This window comes from Mobula birostris, chromosome 1 (genome assembly GCF_030028105.1).
Source record: "Mobula birostris isolate sMobBir1 chromosome 1, sMobBir1.hap1, whole genome shotgun sequence".
Classification (NCBI taxonomy): domain Eukaryota; kingdom Metazoa; phylum Chordata; class Chondrichthyes; order Myliobatiformes; family Myliobatidae; genus Mobula; species Mobula birostris.
The window spans coordinates 215,058,432-215,074,625 of NC_092370.1; the positions used below are offsets into that span (position 1 = coordinate 215,058,432).

General features: G+C 40.7%; 1 protein-coding gene across 3 annotated transcripts in view; it reads right to left on the bottom strand.

Moving 5' to 3' along the window:
• The window catches only part of fancm (FA complementation group M), a 141,617-nt gene that overhangs the window by 15,616 nt on the left and 109,807 nt on the right, over positions 1–16,194 (bottom strand). Inside the window, exons 15-18 of one of the 3 annotated variants that reach the window (XM_072270945.1) lie at positions 11,715–11,797; positions 8,037–8,102; positions 6,885–6,986; positions 2,754–2,907 (exon numbers count right to left, since the gene is read on the bottom strand). In XM_072270945.1, the coding sequence (XP_072127046.1) occupies positions 2,754–2,907; positions 6,885–6,986; positions 8,037–8,102; positions 11,715–11,797 (405 nt within the window). The other 2 variants (XM_072270954.1, XM_072270963.1) reach the window with 2 other exon arrangements.

Below are 16,194 nucleotides of genomic sequence, written 5' to 3' on the forward strand. Positions count from 1 at the left end.
TCAAAGTTGCTGGTGAACGCAGCAGGCCAGGCAGCATCTCTAGGGAAAGGTACAGTCGACGTTTCAGGCTGAGACCCTTCATCAGGACTAACTGAAGGAAGAGTTAGTAAGAGATTTGAAAGTGGGAGGGGGAGATCCAAAATGATAGGAGAAGACAGGAGGAGGAGGGATGGAGCCAAGAGCTGGACAGGTGATTGGCAAAGGGGATATGAGAGGATCATGGGACAGGAGGCCCAGGGAGAAAGACAAGGGGGGGGGGAACCCAGAGGATGGGCAAGGGGTATAGTCAGAGGGACAGAGGGAGAAAAAGGAGAGAGAGGGAGAAAAAGGAGAGTGAGAGAAAGAATGTGTGTATAAAAATAAATAACGGATGGGGTACAAGGGGGAGGTGGGGCATTAGCAGAAGTTAGAGAAGTCAATGTTCATGTCATCAGGTTGGAGGCTACCCAGACGGAATATAAGGTGTTGTTTCTCCAACCTGAGTGTGGCTTCATCTTTACAGTAGAGGAGGCCGTGGATAGACATATCAGAATGGGAATGCGACGTGGAATTAAAATGTGTGGCCACTGGGAGATCCTGCTTTCTCTGGCAGACAGAGCGTAGGTGTTCAGCGAAACAGTCTCCCAGTCTGTGTCAGGTCTCGCCAATATGTAGAAGGCCACATCAGGAGCACCGGACGCAGTATATCACCCCAGCCGACTCACAGGTGAAGTGTCGCCTCACCTGGAAGGACTGTCTGGGGCCCTGAATGGTGGTAAGGGAGGAAGTGTAAGGGCATGTGTAGCACTTACAAGGATAAGTGCCAGGAGAGAGATCAGTGGGGAGGGATGGGGGGGGACAAATGGACAAGGGAGTCGCGTAGGGAGCGATCCCTGCGGAAAGTGGGGGGGGGGGGGAGGGAAACGTGCTTAGTGGTGGGATCCCGTTGGAAGTGGCGGAAGTTACGGAGAACAATATATTGGACCCGGAGGCTGGTGGGGTGGTAGGTGAGGACCAGGGGAACCCTATTCCTAGTGGGGTGGCGGGAGGATGGAGTGAGGGCAGATGTACGTGAAATGGGGGAGATGCGTTTGAGAGCAGAGTTGATGGTGGAGGAAGGGAAGCCCCTTTCTTTAAAAAAGGAGGACATCTCCCTCGTCCTGGAATGTCAGGGCCCCAGACAGTCCTTCCAGGTGAGGCGACACTTCACCTGTGAGTCAGCTGGGGTGATATACTGCTTCCGGTGCTCCCGATGTGGCCTTCTACATATTGGCGAGACCCGACACAGACTGGGAGACCGCTTTGCTGAACACCTACGCTCTGTCTGCCAGAGAAAGCAGGATCTCCCAGTGGCCACACATTTTAATTCCACATCCCATTCCCATTCTGACATGTCTATCCACGGCCTCCTCTACTGTAAAGATGAAGCCACACTCAGGTTGGAGGAACAACACCTTATATTCCGTCTGGGTAGCCTCCAACCTGATGGCATGAACATTGACTTCTCTAACTTCCGCTAAAGCCCCACCTCCCCCTCGTACCCCATCCGTTATTTATTTTTATACACACATTCTTTCTCTCACTCTCCTTTTTCTCCCTCTCTCTCCTTTTTCTCCCTCTGTCCCTCTGACTATACCCCTTGCCCATCCTCTGGGTTCTCCCCCCCCCTTGTCTTTCTCCCCGGACCTCTTGTCCCATGATCCTCTCATATCCCCTTTGCCAATCACCTGTCCAGCTCTTGGCTCCATCCCTCCTCCTCCTGTCTTCTCCTATCATTTTGGATCTCCCCCTTCCACTTTCAAATCTCTTACTAACTCTTCCTTCAGGTAGTCCTGACGAAGGGTCTCGGCCTGAAACGTCAACTGTACCTCTTCCTAGAGATGTTGCCTGGCCTGCTGTGTTCACCAGCAACTTTGATGTGTGTTGCTTGAATTTCCAGCATCTGCAGAATTCCTGTTGTTTGCCTTTCAAAAGCAGATCATTTTCTTGGAACCAGAATGGCCCATATTTCTTTTAATCTAAATCAGTCTCGACTGCAGAATTATCCAACAAATAATAATTTAATGTAAAAATATTTAAGTAACATAGCTTTCTTTATGGAATTTAAATACAAATAGTTTTCTTTATAATACTACTACTTTTATATTAACAAATTTTTCAGAAATAACACTTTCCTGACCACAGATGCAAGGATAAGGAATCATGTTCCTCTGATTCTGTTTGTGAACTAATTATTGAAAAATTGGCATTTGTAAGGAAATATTTTTACACAATTATCTAACTTGATTCTGCATATATCTTGCAAGGAAAAGTTTAGATCCCATTCTTGCTAATAGTTTAGGTTTTCCATGTAAATCCACAAAAGACCTAGTCACTGCCTAGTGATCTAATTTCTCTATAAAGAACAAAAAAATGTAACTTTATTTCTAATTTGTGTTCATATTGATTTTTCTGTTCACTCCTTTTCTAAATATGAATGTTGGTTTTATTCCATAATGCCTCTCCCCTCCACAATGTTATTTTCAAATCCAGTGAATCTTGACAGCATAACAGGAGGCTATATATCTGCAATGTTAACAAACCAGATTTTGTCCTGAAACATACAAACATAAACAGGGGGATTTAGCAGAGCCTCGATTCACTGCACTATCAATAACTAATTAATTACATATTTTGTGAAAAATACAACTGCAAATCATATGAACAGAACAGCTTCTTGTGAACAATAATACATAAATATAGGTTTCATATTTTAAATGGTTCCAAAAAGTTACCTTTTGAAACTTGTGAAAATTGGGACTCATCATTGATAAAATTTTTCAAAGAAGTATCAGCAATGTTATTGGATTCATCTTCATCAGAAGACACATTTTCTGCTCCTTCTGAGGAAAGTTCAGCCTCTTCATCAAGAAAGTGTCGAGCAGAATGCTATCAGAGAAAGTATAATTAGTGTATTCGATAAACACAAATTTGTCTTTTCAAAATTTCATGTATCTGCACTGTAATAAGAAGGGTATGTTGGCAACAAATTGTGCTCTTACAAAATTAGAAATGCTTATAAATTTGAGGTTTTACACTTCTACATATCAGAACCACAACTTTAAAAGTACATTCATTATAAAATATATATTTTTTTATCTTAAAGGCATACAATGTAAATTGCCAATAAGGGAATGGTGCTTTAAAGAGGGGCTTTCCTGAGGGTTAAAGAGTGGCCTGATAGCCATTTTCTTCTTCAATGCCTTACTTCTTCGTATCCTGTCCACGGACAGTCTATACATGGCCCAGCTAGAACTGGACACATTGTTGCATCTTGTTGTTGAATTCGGCAAGATCTGTAACAGTACAGGGTTCCTCTAGCGATGGGCATTGCTGGAGATGTTGCATAGTTTTTGGCCCAGTTCCACATTCACAAGTTGTTGGGCTGGTTGTATATCCCCATTTGCTTAGTGACATCTTTGAACGACCTACACCAGTCCTAGGTCTGTTAAGGCACTTCCAGGTTGCCCAGTTGCAATTAGCTCCTGGGGGCAGGCTTTCATCAGGTGGAATTTCCATCATTGGGTGTTGTTTGAGACTGGCGAACCGGTCTTTCCACAAGGCGATGCGGGCTTCAGATGGGGTTGATTGTAATGGAACAACACTGTTCATGAAGCTCTTCCTTGACTTTAGGTGGCTGGGTGTAGGTATATGACCATGTAGAGGGTGCTCCTCATCTGATGTTTGATGGAGTCGTTCTTTCTTGCTGGCTACCGTTCTTCTTATATCGGGGTAGCGATACCCGCCAGGATTTATAGGCTGTTGGTGTTTGTTGGTTTTAAACAACCTGTGATAAGTCGGCAGCTTGCTTTCAGAACGGCATCCATCTTCTTCGCATGAGTAGATCTTTCCCATGCAGGGCAGGCATCTTCGGCAGTGAAGAGCAAGTGCACTGGTTCGCAATGTTTTCAAGCTTGCTCCCCATTTTATGTTAGTGAGCTTATTCAGGATGTTGTTTCGTGCGCTCACTTTTGACTTTGTCTTATTGATGAGGTTCTTGAAGATGAGGCATCTGTCAAGGGTGACTCCTAAGTAGATAGGGTGCTCGCAATACGTCAGCGTTGCTCCATACCAGGTTACTTTAAGCTGTCGTTTGGCTTCACGGTTCCTGAGATGGAATGCACAAACTTGCGTCTTTGATAGGCTTGCGTGGAGATGGTTTTCTTCATAGTAGGATGTTAGTCCCTCCAAGGCCTCAGAAAGCGTTTTCTCCATGGTGTTAAAATCAGTGCTTTGGACAGTGATGCATAAGTCATCAGCATATATAAAATGGCGTGTGACATCATCTATAGGCTGGTCATTCATGTAGATGTTGTTCAGCAGTGGTGAAAGCACACTTCCCCAAGGAAAACCATTCTTCTGAATACGTCACCTGCTGTGCTTCCCACCTCATTCAACATAGAACCGGCGATTCTGAAACATGCTTTCTAACAGCTCTGTTAAGTGAATATCTTACTCATTTTATGGGACCTATGTATAGCTGACAAAACCAGCATTCAGTGACGCCACCCCCACCCTTAGATCTAGAGGATGTAGCAATAAATCACCTTAACAGCTCCTGTTCATTGGATGACTGTGCTCCCACATTGCCCTAGGCTAGGGAGTTCAGGAAATAGAGGAACAGTGATTATTTTCCAAGTAAGAATGAGGTGTGAATTCATGAGAACTTGTAGGTGATTAGCCCTTGCCTTAATGGCAGAGGCCACAGAATTAGGTTACGTCCACACTACGCCGGATAATTTTGAAAACGCCAGTTTCGAGTAAGAACGACAGGCGTCCACACTAAGCATTTTTCAAAATATCGCGGATATTTGGGCGAATTTCTTCCTACTGGGCATGCGCAGGACACACAGAAAACAAGCGAAGAGGAAATGGTATACCTGGTGCGCGTTTGTCCAGTTACAGAGTAGAAAAACTTAAAAGGAATTGCTCTTGGCTCTCACGCAGGAGGACTTAAAACTAAAAAACAACAAATACTGGAGTGTATGGAGGCAACCGACAGCGCGTTCACAGTCAGTATGACCCGGCTGACGATGAACATTGAAGAACTAACTAACTCTGTTGCATTAATAAAGCACCTTGTTCAATGTATAAAACATGTCTGCATCAGTGTTATCTTGTATTTCCATACAATGTTACATTAGGCTGTTACACATCTATTGTCAGAGAAGTACTTGCATAAATAGGTAAACCACCTTCATACAAGTAAGGACAGAAAACAGGGCAAAGTGAGTATACTTATTTATTCAGTAAGCTAAGGGTCAAAGTATTTGGTGAGTACATTTCTAACTCTTCTGGCTTCAGTCTTGTTGCCGTTTGTTCTAAAATTGTTAGGTTCTGCGAAGCACAAGATCAATTATCACTGTGATGATTGTACGCTCTAGTATCAATTGTTTGGCGACAATAAAGTGATAATAATAATAATAAGAAGAAGAAGAAAACAATGAAATGCTGCACTGCCGCCATCTGTTGCGGCACATCATGACAGTGGTTTTAAAAAGCTCCGTTTCCCATGTCCATACTGCAAAGGATATTAGGTGTTTTGAGATTTATTCACTCAGGAGACCATTTCTGAAAATCTCCATTTTCGGGGGATGAAAACGCCGTTTTAGTGTGGACAGAGAGTCAAAATGAAGAGAAAAAGCTTCGTTTTCAAAATTATCTGGCGTAGTGTGGACGTAGCCTTAGTGTTACTCAGAGCAACTCATAGAAATAACAATAGTGCACTTTGGAGAAAGGTACACTACAGCTGTGTCTTAGGCTACGTCCACACTACGCCAGATAATTTTGAAAACGAAGCTTTTGTAATATTGTTTCACTGTACAAATTAAATAAATCAGGGGAGAAAACACACCCTTGTCTAACACCTCTCTTGATTTTCATAAACTGACTCACTTCTCCATCTATCTAGATCTAGAGTTTTCTGTAATATTTCAAATAACTTATTGTGCTTCACTTTATCAAATACTTGTGTAGTCAATAAAACAAACAAACAAATCTTTTTGCACTTGAATAGCTCGTTCTGATAGTATCCTTAACATCAATATTGCAATGGTAATATAAGAATTAAATGCTAATAGTTCCATAAATTAAATTTAAATATTAAGAAGTACTTGTGTTGAGGAGAACAATACATCAAGTTTATTGAGTTCGAAATATAAATTCCCTAAAGTAATCTGAATTCACTGGTAACATTGATAACATAATTGGAGCTGTCCCATTTTACACAATTAGCTATGGTGAGACAACATTTGATTGTTACTGACTTCACTGCAATATTGTCAAACTTCATTTTTGTACAACTTTTTTTCCCTAAGCACTGCAATGTTAAGATTTAAGAATGGTGTAAAACTTGTTTTCATAATCAGAGGGATTAACAGTTTGCCCTACTAATTTTGCATGCAGGAAGCTCAGAAACACGTCATGTTTGTATAGCTTGCTGTTCACTAGATTCAGAGGTTTTGCTCAAAGGCAAAACCTATGCCTACAATTAAAAAAAAGACTATTCTCAAACTCAGATCTTGTGATTAGTCCACATCAACAGTGAATTCATTATTTGCACAAACAGCCATTTTTAAACAACTGGAACTAAACTGGAATGACATCTGCTCAAGGTTATGTTTCCATGGTAGCAAATCACTTGGAGAACAAATCCAATCCAAACTGTGGCCAAGATCAGAATCGCTATGGATTTTTTAGGTTAGCAATTTCATTTTAAAACTATATAGGAAGTACTATTTGTGACTGTTTGTCATATATATAATACTTATCTGTAACAAATCACTTACCTGCAGCATATTCCAACAAAAAAGAGCCTGTATACAATCTCATGTAATAATTAAATTTGTGACTGGGGTTTAACCAACCTTGCTCCAGGGATGATGAATCTTTCTGGATAACTTGGTATCTTTATTATTCTTGCTTGAAGTTGCTCTAAAATCATCATCTTCACTGTCCGTGAAGCCTAACTAAGAAGGTAAATCACCCATAGATCAAGCTTTAGTTCCATTCCATTTACCCAGTATATCAGTGTCATATTGGTGTATAGAAGAACCTAGCTGTATACTCAGTGGCCACTTTATTAGGTACACATATACACTTGCTCGTTAATGCAAATATCTAATCATGTGTCAGCAACTCAGTGCTCAAAACCACACAGACATGATCAAGAGGTCCAGTTGCTGTTTAGACCAAACATCAGAATGGGGAAAAAGTTTGAGCTAAGTGATTTTGACCATGGAATGATTGTTGGCGCCATACAGGATGGTTTGAGTTATGTCAAAAATTGTTCATCTCCTGGGATTTTCACACACAACGGTCTCTAGAGTTTACAGAGAATGGCTTGATAAATAAAAAACATCCAGTGAGTGGTAGTTCTGCGGGCAAAAACACCTTGTTAATGAGAGAGGTTAGAGGAGAATGACCAGGCTGCTTCAAGCTGACGGAAAAGAGTCAGTAAATCAAACAACCATGTGTTACATTAGTGGAGTGCAGAAGAGCAGCTCCGAACACAGAACACATCAATCCTTGAAGTGGATGGGCTGCAGACCACACCAGGGTCCACTCCTGTACATAATAAAGCGGCCACAAAGCGTACACCTAATTAAAAGATTAATACAATTTCATATATTAGAAATCTAACAAAAACTATACAGAAAGAATAAACATTTAGCGCTTGCAGCATTAGTATTTCTTATTTCTGGTCCTTAGGCAAAGTCAGATTTGTAAATTCTCAAAAGGAATTTATCATAGTGTGTTTTCATAAATTTCATTTTTTTCCTTTTAACAATATAACGTTTTACAATAAAAGCTAAATTTCCAAAACCTTAGCTTGTTTTAATATGACAAAAAGATCTTGAATTGTGCTCAATTTTCCATTTTAGCTTCTAAAAAAGGTGCAGTTAAAATTATTTCTCCTACTTATTATAAATAAATAACAATGTAGGCTAGCTTGCAAACCCTCAGCTTCTAGAACCATTAATAAAATTATGTTCCACTGAAAATGTTAATTTACATACATTAGGCACTTTTCTTTGTTTTCGTACAGCCAAAATAGGCGAATCCATGTCACTGGCACCCACCACCTATAACATTGAACACTTGCATGAAAATTACGACTACTTTCCACTAACTATTTTGTAAAAAGTTCATCAGCACTATACAAACAAGAACACAAGAGATTCTACAGATGTTGGAAATCCAGACAAACATACAAAATTTTAGAGGAACTCAGCAGGTCAGGCAGCACCTATGAAAATTAATAAATAGTCAACGTTTCAGGCCGCGATCCTTCATCAGGACAAAAAGAACGTCTTCCATTGTTCTCATTTGTGGGTGCAGCAGGTTCATTTTCATGTAGGTATATTTTTACATCCATGTCTTTTATCTTGTTTCTTAAGGCTCTCTTCAATACCCAGAACTGAACAGAAAAACATTTTATGCCAATTGCTCCAAATATTACAGAAATAATTCCACACTGGGATGATTTAAACTTCTTCTACGATCAACAACTGCAGAGTGAATATTGGAGTCCTTAGAACATACTTCAATGTAGTACAGCCCCACTGAATTGTGCCTCCATGAACACTACAAATCTAAATATGCTCTCAGTCGATGGTCAACAATCACTTGATGGATCGTCATTCGCATTGTCACATGCCTTTAGGAGTAATACGGTACATTTTAAGCAGATTTCACCAAGGATACAAAGAGTAAGTTAAAAGATCTGCACAACATCATGGGTCAAAGGACCTGTACTGTGCTGTAGTACTCTATGCTCTATGATACAGTGGTCTTTTGAAAGGCTAGAATACTGATTCAGCAGATGAATATTGGAATGTAAAAGGATTTTGTTGCAAGACTAAGTTGCGTGAATATGAAATTACAAGGGTATAAAAGCCTTTAAAATAAAACTAAGTCGGTTTAAAACCAATTTTTTTTATTGACTAAATCCAGACAGGAGTATTTAATAGGAATGTTAAAGCACTGAGCAGTGGTTTCCCACCCACCTCTGTGCCAGAACCCCATAACCCTCAACTTTTTGCAAATATATCACCAACATTACTTCAATTATATGCAATTAACTGACCTCCACCATTCATGGGAACAAAGAATTCCAGGCATTTAACACCTTCAATAAAAAGAAATTCCTGCACACTTCAGTTTTATTTTGCAGTTACATCCCTTCACTTTCCCACAAGTGAAAACATCATAACATTTCAATCCCCCTCAGGATCTTGCGTGTTTGAATAAGGTCACCCTTCATTCTTCTAAACTCAGAATACAGATCTCTAAATTATCTAGCATCCTTTGATAGAACAATCCCCTATATCTCAGGAAATAGCCTGGTGAATCTCCTTTGAACAACCTCCATCCCTTTTTTACTGAAAGAAAGAGGGCCAAAGCTGCATAGTATTCCAGGTGAGGCCTTACCAATACCCTGTATAACTGCAACAAAACCTCTCTATTCTTAAACTCCAAGCTTTTTGAAAATGATTCATGTACTAGAAAACCTAGATCCTTTTAACCACACCTATCTGTAGTCTAATAATCTGTCAAGTTCATAACCTGATACTTTCCCCCCATTTGTCAAATTTTCACCTGGTCACTCAATCTATCAATATTCTTTTGCAGAATCCAAAGTCCTCATCACATTTTTGTATTGACAAAGTTGGAAAGCATGCATTTCATTCCCTTCTCTAGATCACTCATATCAATAGTAACCAATTGAGGGTAAAGAATCAATGCCTGCAATACTTCAGTATTTACATCAGTTTAAGACAGCTACTTTCCTGTAGCAAACAAAACAAAGAAAACTACTACAAAGAAAACTATCACACTCTTTCTGGTAAACATTCACTGCAATCAATAACCCGTAACTTCCCTTTCAGAGTTCAGCTTTTGAACAGCCTGTTTGACCTGACCCAACAAAGTCTCGAAGGTGCAGGAAGGTAGTCGAATCAAGGCAGCAGGGCCCAGGCATGACAGCAGGGAATGAACCAATGTTTGGCCATTGCTGGAGTGGACTTGGAGGCAATTCGATGCGGCAGAACCAAGGTGAGCTAGAGTCAAGGCGGTGGGGCCCAGGGTCCAAGAGTGAGGATAGGCCCGAAGTTTGATCGATTTAAACACAGGACTAAATGGGAGAGGTTGAGAATGGCTAAATCAAGATGCTGGGGCCTAGGTCTGAGAGTGTATCAAAGCAGCAGGGCCTGGATCCGAGATTGAGGAACAACCCAAGGGTTGGACAATTTAAGCGCAGGGCCAGATTGAAAAGGAGGCAAGGGACGGGCCGGTTCAGCTTGCTGCTCCACGAGGTTTACTAGTCTCTGGGCTGAACTGAGACGGTGACCTGCAACTGATCAGCTCCTGAATCGGCTGCAGTGATAACTGGCTTTGTGGCTATGGATTCACTTTGGTGAATTTCAGTTGTTTGCTTGTTTTTGTTGCACAATTTGTTCTTTTCTGCACATTGTGTGTTTGACGGTCTCTTTTTTTGAATAGAATCTATTGGGTTTGTTTGTTTTGTAGCTGCCTGTAAGACAAAGTTGTATACAGTATACATACTTTGATAATAAACATCTCTCCAGGCTATAAAGGACTCCTCATTCCAACACTCTCCTTTTCTGTCACACAGGAAAAAACTGAAAACTGGCCATCAAACTTATGCCTTGAACTCTTAATTTGCACTTCACATGTGGCACCCTGTCAAATGCCTTTTGGAAATCAAAACACACTATACAAGGGGTGATTGATAAGTTCGTGGCCTAAGGTAGACGGAGTCAATTTTAGAAAACCTAACACATTTATTTTTCCTACACTTACACACTTAGTCCAGCAGTCATGGAGCATACGGATCCCTTCTTTGTAGAAGTTGGTGTCTTGAACCTCCAGAAGTGGTCCACAGCAGGGGTGATTGATAAGCTCATGGCCTAACATAGAAAGAGATGAATTATTAACTTCAAACTTTCTGCATTTTCACTCACAGAGTTGAACTGCATGTGCACGTAACAAGAGCTGTATAACTCATCATCTTCTACCTTGGGCCACAAATTTATCAATCACCCCTGCTGTGGACCACCTGGAGGACCAAGACACTCTCGTCACATGCACGTGCAGTTCAACTCTCTGAATGATAATGCGGAAAGTTTGAAGTTAATAACTGACGTCCTTCTACCTTAGGCCACGAACTTATCAATCACCCCTGCTGTGGACCACTTCTACAAAGAAGGGATCTGTATGCTCCACGACCGCTGGACTAAGTGTGTACATGTAGGAGGGGACTATGTTGAAAAATAAATGTGGTAGGTTTTCTAAAATTGATTCCTTCCACCTTAGACCACGAACTTATCAATCACCCCTCATATCTATGTTTCCCTCAACTCTTCAAAGAATTCTAGAAAAACATTGAGTATTAACCAAACTAAAATCGGTCAACATTTAATTTAGTACGATATCAGACTGCACCCTAGCAAGAGATTATCCAGCATATTAGGAGGATCATGGGGCAAAAACTAGGTTAATGGAGGCAAAGTACAGATAACCATAAGTTATATCAATGGTGGAACAGATACAAGTGATTGAATGCCAATAGCATAAAACTACAACTTTTTTTAACCACTCATTCTTAGTTAACTGAAAAACTGTTCCTTCTGGTGAAGAAAAATGCTGCAACAAGCTGTATTTTGGTGACCTACCTCAGGAGACTCAAGAGAAGAGAATTTTATTCTTTTATTAGGTCTTCTGATAACATCTTCATCACTCTCACTGTCGCATTCACCTGGGGGAAAAAATGCATTTTACCAGACATTAAAAAAAAGATTATTTTTCTTTAAAAATTATTAAACTATTTAAAAGTTCAAAACCACTGTTACTTAATGGTCAATTTTAACTTTACAGCTGTGTTTTATGCCTGGAAGATATAATTCTTCCAATAAACTACCAGCATTGACCAAATCATGAAACCACTCTTATACAACTGTTATTCCTGGTGAATTCTAACTCAACACTCCTTTGCTACTTATCCGTATGTGCCTAATTCTCTGTGCACTCATTTGCTTTCTACTTAAGTTCTATGTAATGCCTTCCTATGCTCTGTCAATGCTTCAACATTGCTTTCTACATTGTTGAATTCTCATATAAAAATTATTCCTTACACATTATCCATTGCAACATTTCTGACCACGTGTAATTGAGAACAAGGTAATCACATTTGAATGCAATTCCAAGAGAGCAGGAGAAAGGCCTTTTGATATCAGTTATCATTAGGAGAAAATAAGACAAAATTTACTAGGAAGAGATAGTGTCAACGTTTGGGGCTGAGAATCTTCGTCAGGACTAACTGAAAGAAGAGCTAGTAAGAGATTTGAAAGTGGGAGGGGGAAGGGGAGATCCAAAATGATAGGAGAAGACAGGAGGGGGAGCGATGGAGCCAAGAGCTGGTCAGGTGATTGGCAAAAGGGATATGAGAGGGTCATGGGCCAGGGGGCCCAGGGAGAAAGAAAAGGGGGAGGGGGGAAAAACCCAGAGGATGGGCAAGGGGTATAGTGAGAGGGCCAGAGGGAGAAAAAGGAGAGAGAGAGAAAAAGAATGTCTGTATAAAAATAAATAACGGATGGGGTACGAGGGGGAAGTGGGGCATTAGCGGAAGTTTGATAAGTCAATGTTCATGCCATCAGGTTGGAGGCTACCCAGACAGAATATAAGGTGTTGTTCCTCCAACCTAAGTGTGGCTTCTTAACCCTTTGACTAAATCACCCAACAACTCAATTAACTTGTTAATTCAATAGTAAATCTTTCAGTTTTATCACTGCTGCCATCTTCATCATTTGCAATGTTTTATCAGCATTCAGAACACTGTCTATGGTTTCTGAGTCCGTAAGGTGATGTACAACAGGTGTTTTGTCGTTGACGATCATCCACTCACATGGATTTTCTTCATTAAGACTACTTGCTGTATCTTCAAAAGCAGGTCCTGTAACACTTTTTGCATACATAAGCAAATCATGAACAACTTCTGTCTCCTTTGGTACACAAAATCCTGAAAAATCATCGTCAAGCTTTTCTTCAGGCGCATTACCAAACCTCAAGGCAGGCCACAACTTATGCTAGCCATTCTTTAGTGTTGAAGCTTCTACCTTCTCTCACCCTCGAACAATGAACCAAAGAACGTCCCTCATGTTAAATTCTTTAATAAATGCTTGAACAGAATGGCCAACATTCACCTGATCTAACCAATGTTTCAGGAAAAGTGAGCAATACTTGGCTTTTAGAGAGCGCAGTATTCCTCAGTCTTGGGGTTGGATAAGCGATGTACAGTTTGGTGGTAAATACACTGTAAAAACATCATTGGTACACAGGAGTTCAGCTTTGGGGTGAGCTGAACAGTTATCCAAAATAAGAATTTTGCAATCTTCGTGTTACTTGGTAAATTTTAAACTCCTTTCAAGGCCCTAGGACATTTACTTTTTCCAATCACCAGTAGTTTACATCTGAGTAGCTGCTGCACTGAAATACCCTAAAATGGTAAATCTGTCCTTAGATTGTTTGAATCCTGTGGGATCTTCTTCATCTTCTGTTGCTGATGTTTTCCTAGGTATGCATTGCCAGTATAATGCAGTTTCAGCTGCTTTATACACCTGCTCAGGACTGAGGTTTTTGTCAGCTATGGTGGTTTATAGACCGTTTCTCTTCACACACTTTATGCATGGAAATTCCACGGCGCTTCTTAAACCTTCACTATCGTCGCATGTATGTTCTAATTTACATTCTTTATGAAACAACTTAGCTTGGCAATTATCATACCGCCCAACAAGTCGAATCCATCACACCAATGCTGATGAAACGGTTTAATCATTAATCAATCATGCTGGGTGCTCTTACCAATTTTCATAGCTTTTCTAATACTCATTTGCTTTAGCAAATCACTGTTTGCATAGAATTGCAAACTTTTCCTCTTTGGTGTTTTATATCATACATAGTTGATGTACCAATGCCATGCAAGTCACACGGTTTATGCATGGAAGCAACTTAGCTCAGTCTTTTCAACATTTCAACCTTCTCTTGGATCGATATGGACTGATGTTTATGTTTGACACCACCACTGGTACTTGCACTTATCTTAGAAGCCATAGGTAGGGTTAAATTTACATAAAATAAGCAAAAATAAGCACAAAATATTGGGACTCTGACCAACAAGTGCAATGTAAATACAGGTGTCCCCGCTTTTCGAACATTCGCTTTACGAAACCTCGCTGTTACGAAAGACCTACATTAGTTACCTGTTTTCACTAACAGAAGGTGTTTTAACTGTTACAAAAAAGGCAGCGCACGCCCCGAGCAGCCAAACTCCTCCCCCAGAACGGCATTCTAGCCGGCATCACTTAAACACATGCTTGTGAGCAGCCGTTAGCAAGATGAGTTCTATGGTATCGGAAAAGCCTAAAAGAGCTCGTAAGGGTGTTACACTTAGCGTAAAACTAGACATAATTAAGCATTTCGATCGTGGTGAACGAAGCAAGGACAAAATGAGTTTGGCTTGTGGAATTTGACGAAGATGATGTTGAAGAGGTTTTGGCATCCCATGACCAAGAACTGATAGATGAAGAGCTGATGCAATTGGAAGAGGAAAGGATAACAATCGAAACAGAATGCAGTAGCAAATGGACCAAAAGTGAAGTCCTCCAGGAACTGAACGTGAAGCAAATGCATGAGATGATAGAAAAATGCACGAGGCTAAGCAGTCAAGCATACTGTCGTTTTTCAAGCCTTCCACATCAGCCACAGCAGACGACGAACCTCAACCTTCGACATCGAGGCAGACAGACATAGAAATGATGACCTGCCTGCCCTGATGTAAACAGACGACGATGAGATTGTCATCTCTGATCTGGGCCGACATTTACGTGCCCGGCAGCACCTAATCAATTAGCTTGTTTATTTCTGCATTTTTCTTAAAGATGTGCTGGGTGCGTTCCGGTCACTGCTGTACCCCTGCATGCTTCGCGGATCAGTATCAGTCTGCAGCCTGGAGGTTGGGGACCACTGCACCACCCCAACCTCCGACAACTCAGCTTAACACACCATCATCAGTGTGCTTGGCGCTGTCTTCCCAATTCTGGTGAGTGATACTACACTGTACATATGTTATTTCTACTTTATATAGGCTGTGTATTTTTATGTGTTATTTGGTATGATCTGGCAGCTTCATAGCTTAAAGGTTACTGGAGAGAGTGTTTCTGCCGAGAGCGCTTCTGCCGAGAGTGCTGCCGTGAGATTTTTACTACGGAGAACAGTGCGGCAATGATTGTAGAAAAGTACTTCTACTTTATATAGACTGTGTATTTATCATATCATTCTTGCTTTTACTGTATATTACTGTTATTTTAGGTTTTGTGTGTTATTTGGTATGATTTGGTAGGTTATTTTTTGGGTCTGTGAACACTCACAAATTTTTCCCATATAAATAAATGATAATTGCTTCTTCACTTTACAATGTTCCGGCTTAAGAACCGTTTCATAGGAATGCTCTACCTTCGGATGGCGGGGGAAACCTGTAATAAAAATAGTGTGCTTTTGCCAAAATGAGTCTTGCCACAGATGGCGCTGCATGCGCTGCACACAGTGCCATCTGGTAGCCACCCAGTAAACCACATCTCGTAATTTCATCTGAATTAAAGAAGTGCCGAACCATCGGTTTCCAGAAAATCAGTGGTTAACCTGTATTTCCACCATGTTGTACCACTGCCTCTCCAGGGAACACCATTTCAGGGAGATGTGGGTTGGATCCCAATGTTCTCTGTACATTAATATTGTTAGAGACCCTGCCATTAACTGTGTCCTTTCCCTTCACATTTGATCTCCCAAAGTGCAACACCTCACACTTGCCCAGATCAAACTCCTTTCTCCAATTCGCCAGTCATATCTGCAGTTGAACAATATCTCGCTCTATCCTTTGGAAACACTCTGTACAACCAACATCATCAATCTTTGTATCATCTGCAAACTTACCAACTTGCCCATCTACATTTTCATCCAAGTCATTTATACATATCACAAACAGCAGAGATCCCATAAGACAAAGGTACAGAATTAGACCTCTTAGCCCATCGAGTCTGCTCCACCATTCAATCATAGTTGATTTATTATCCCTCTCAACTGCATTCTCCCATCTTCTCC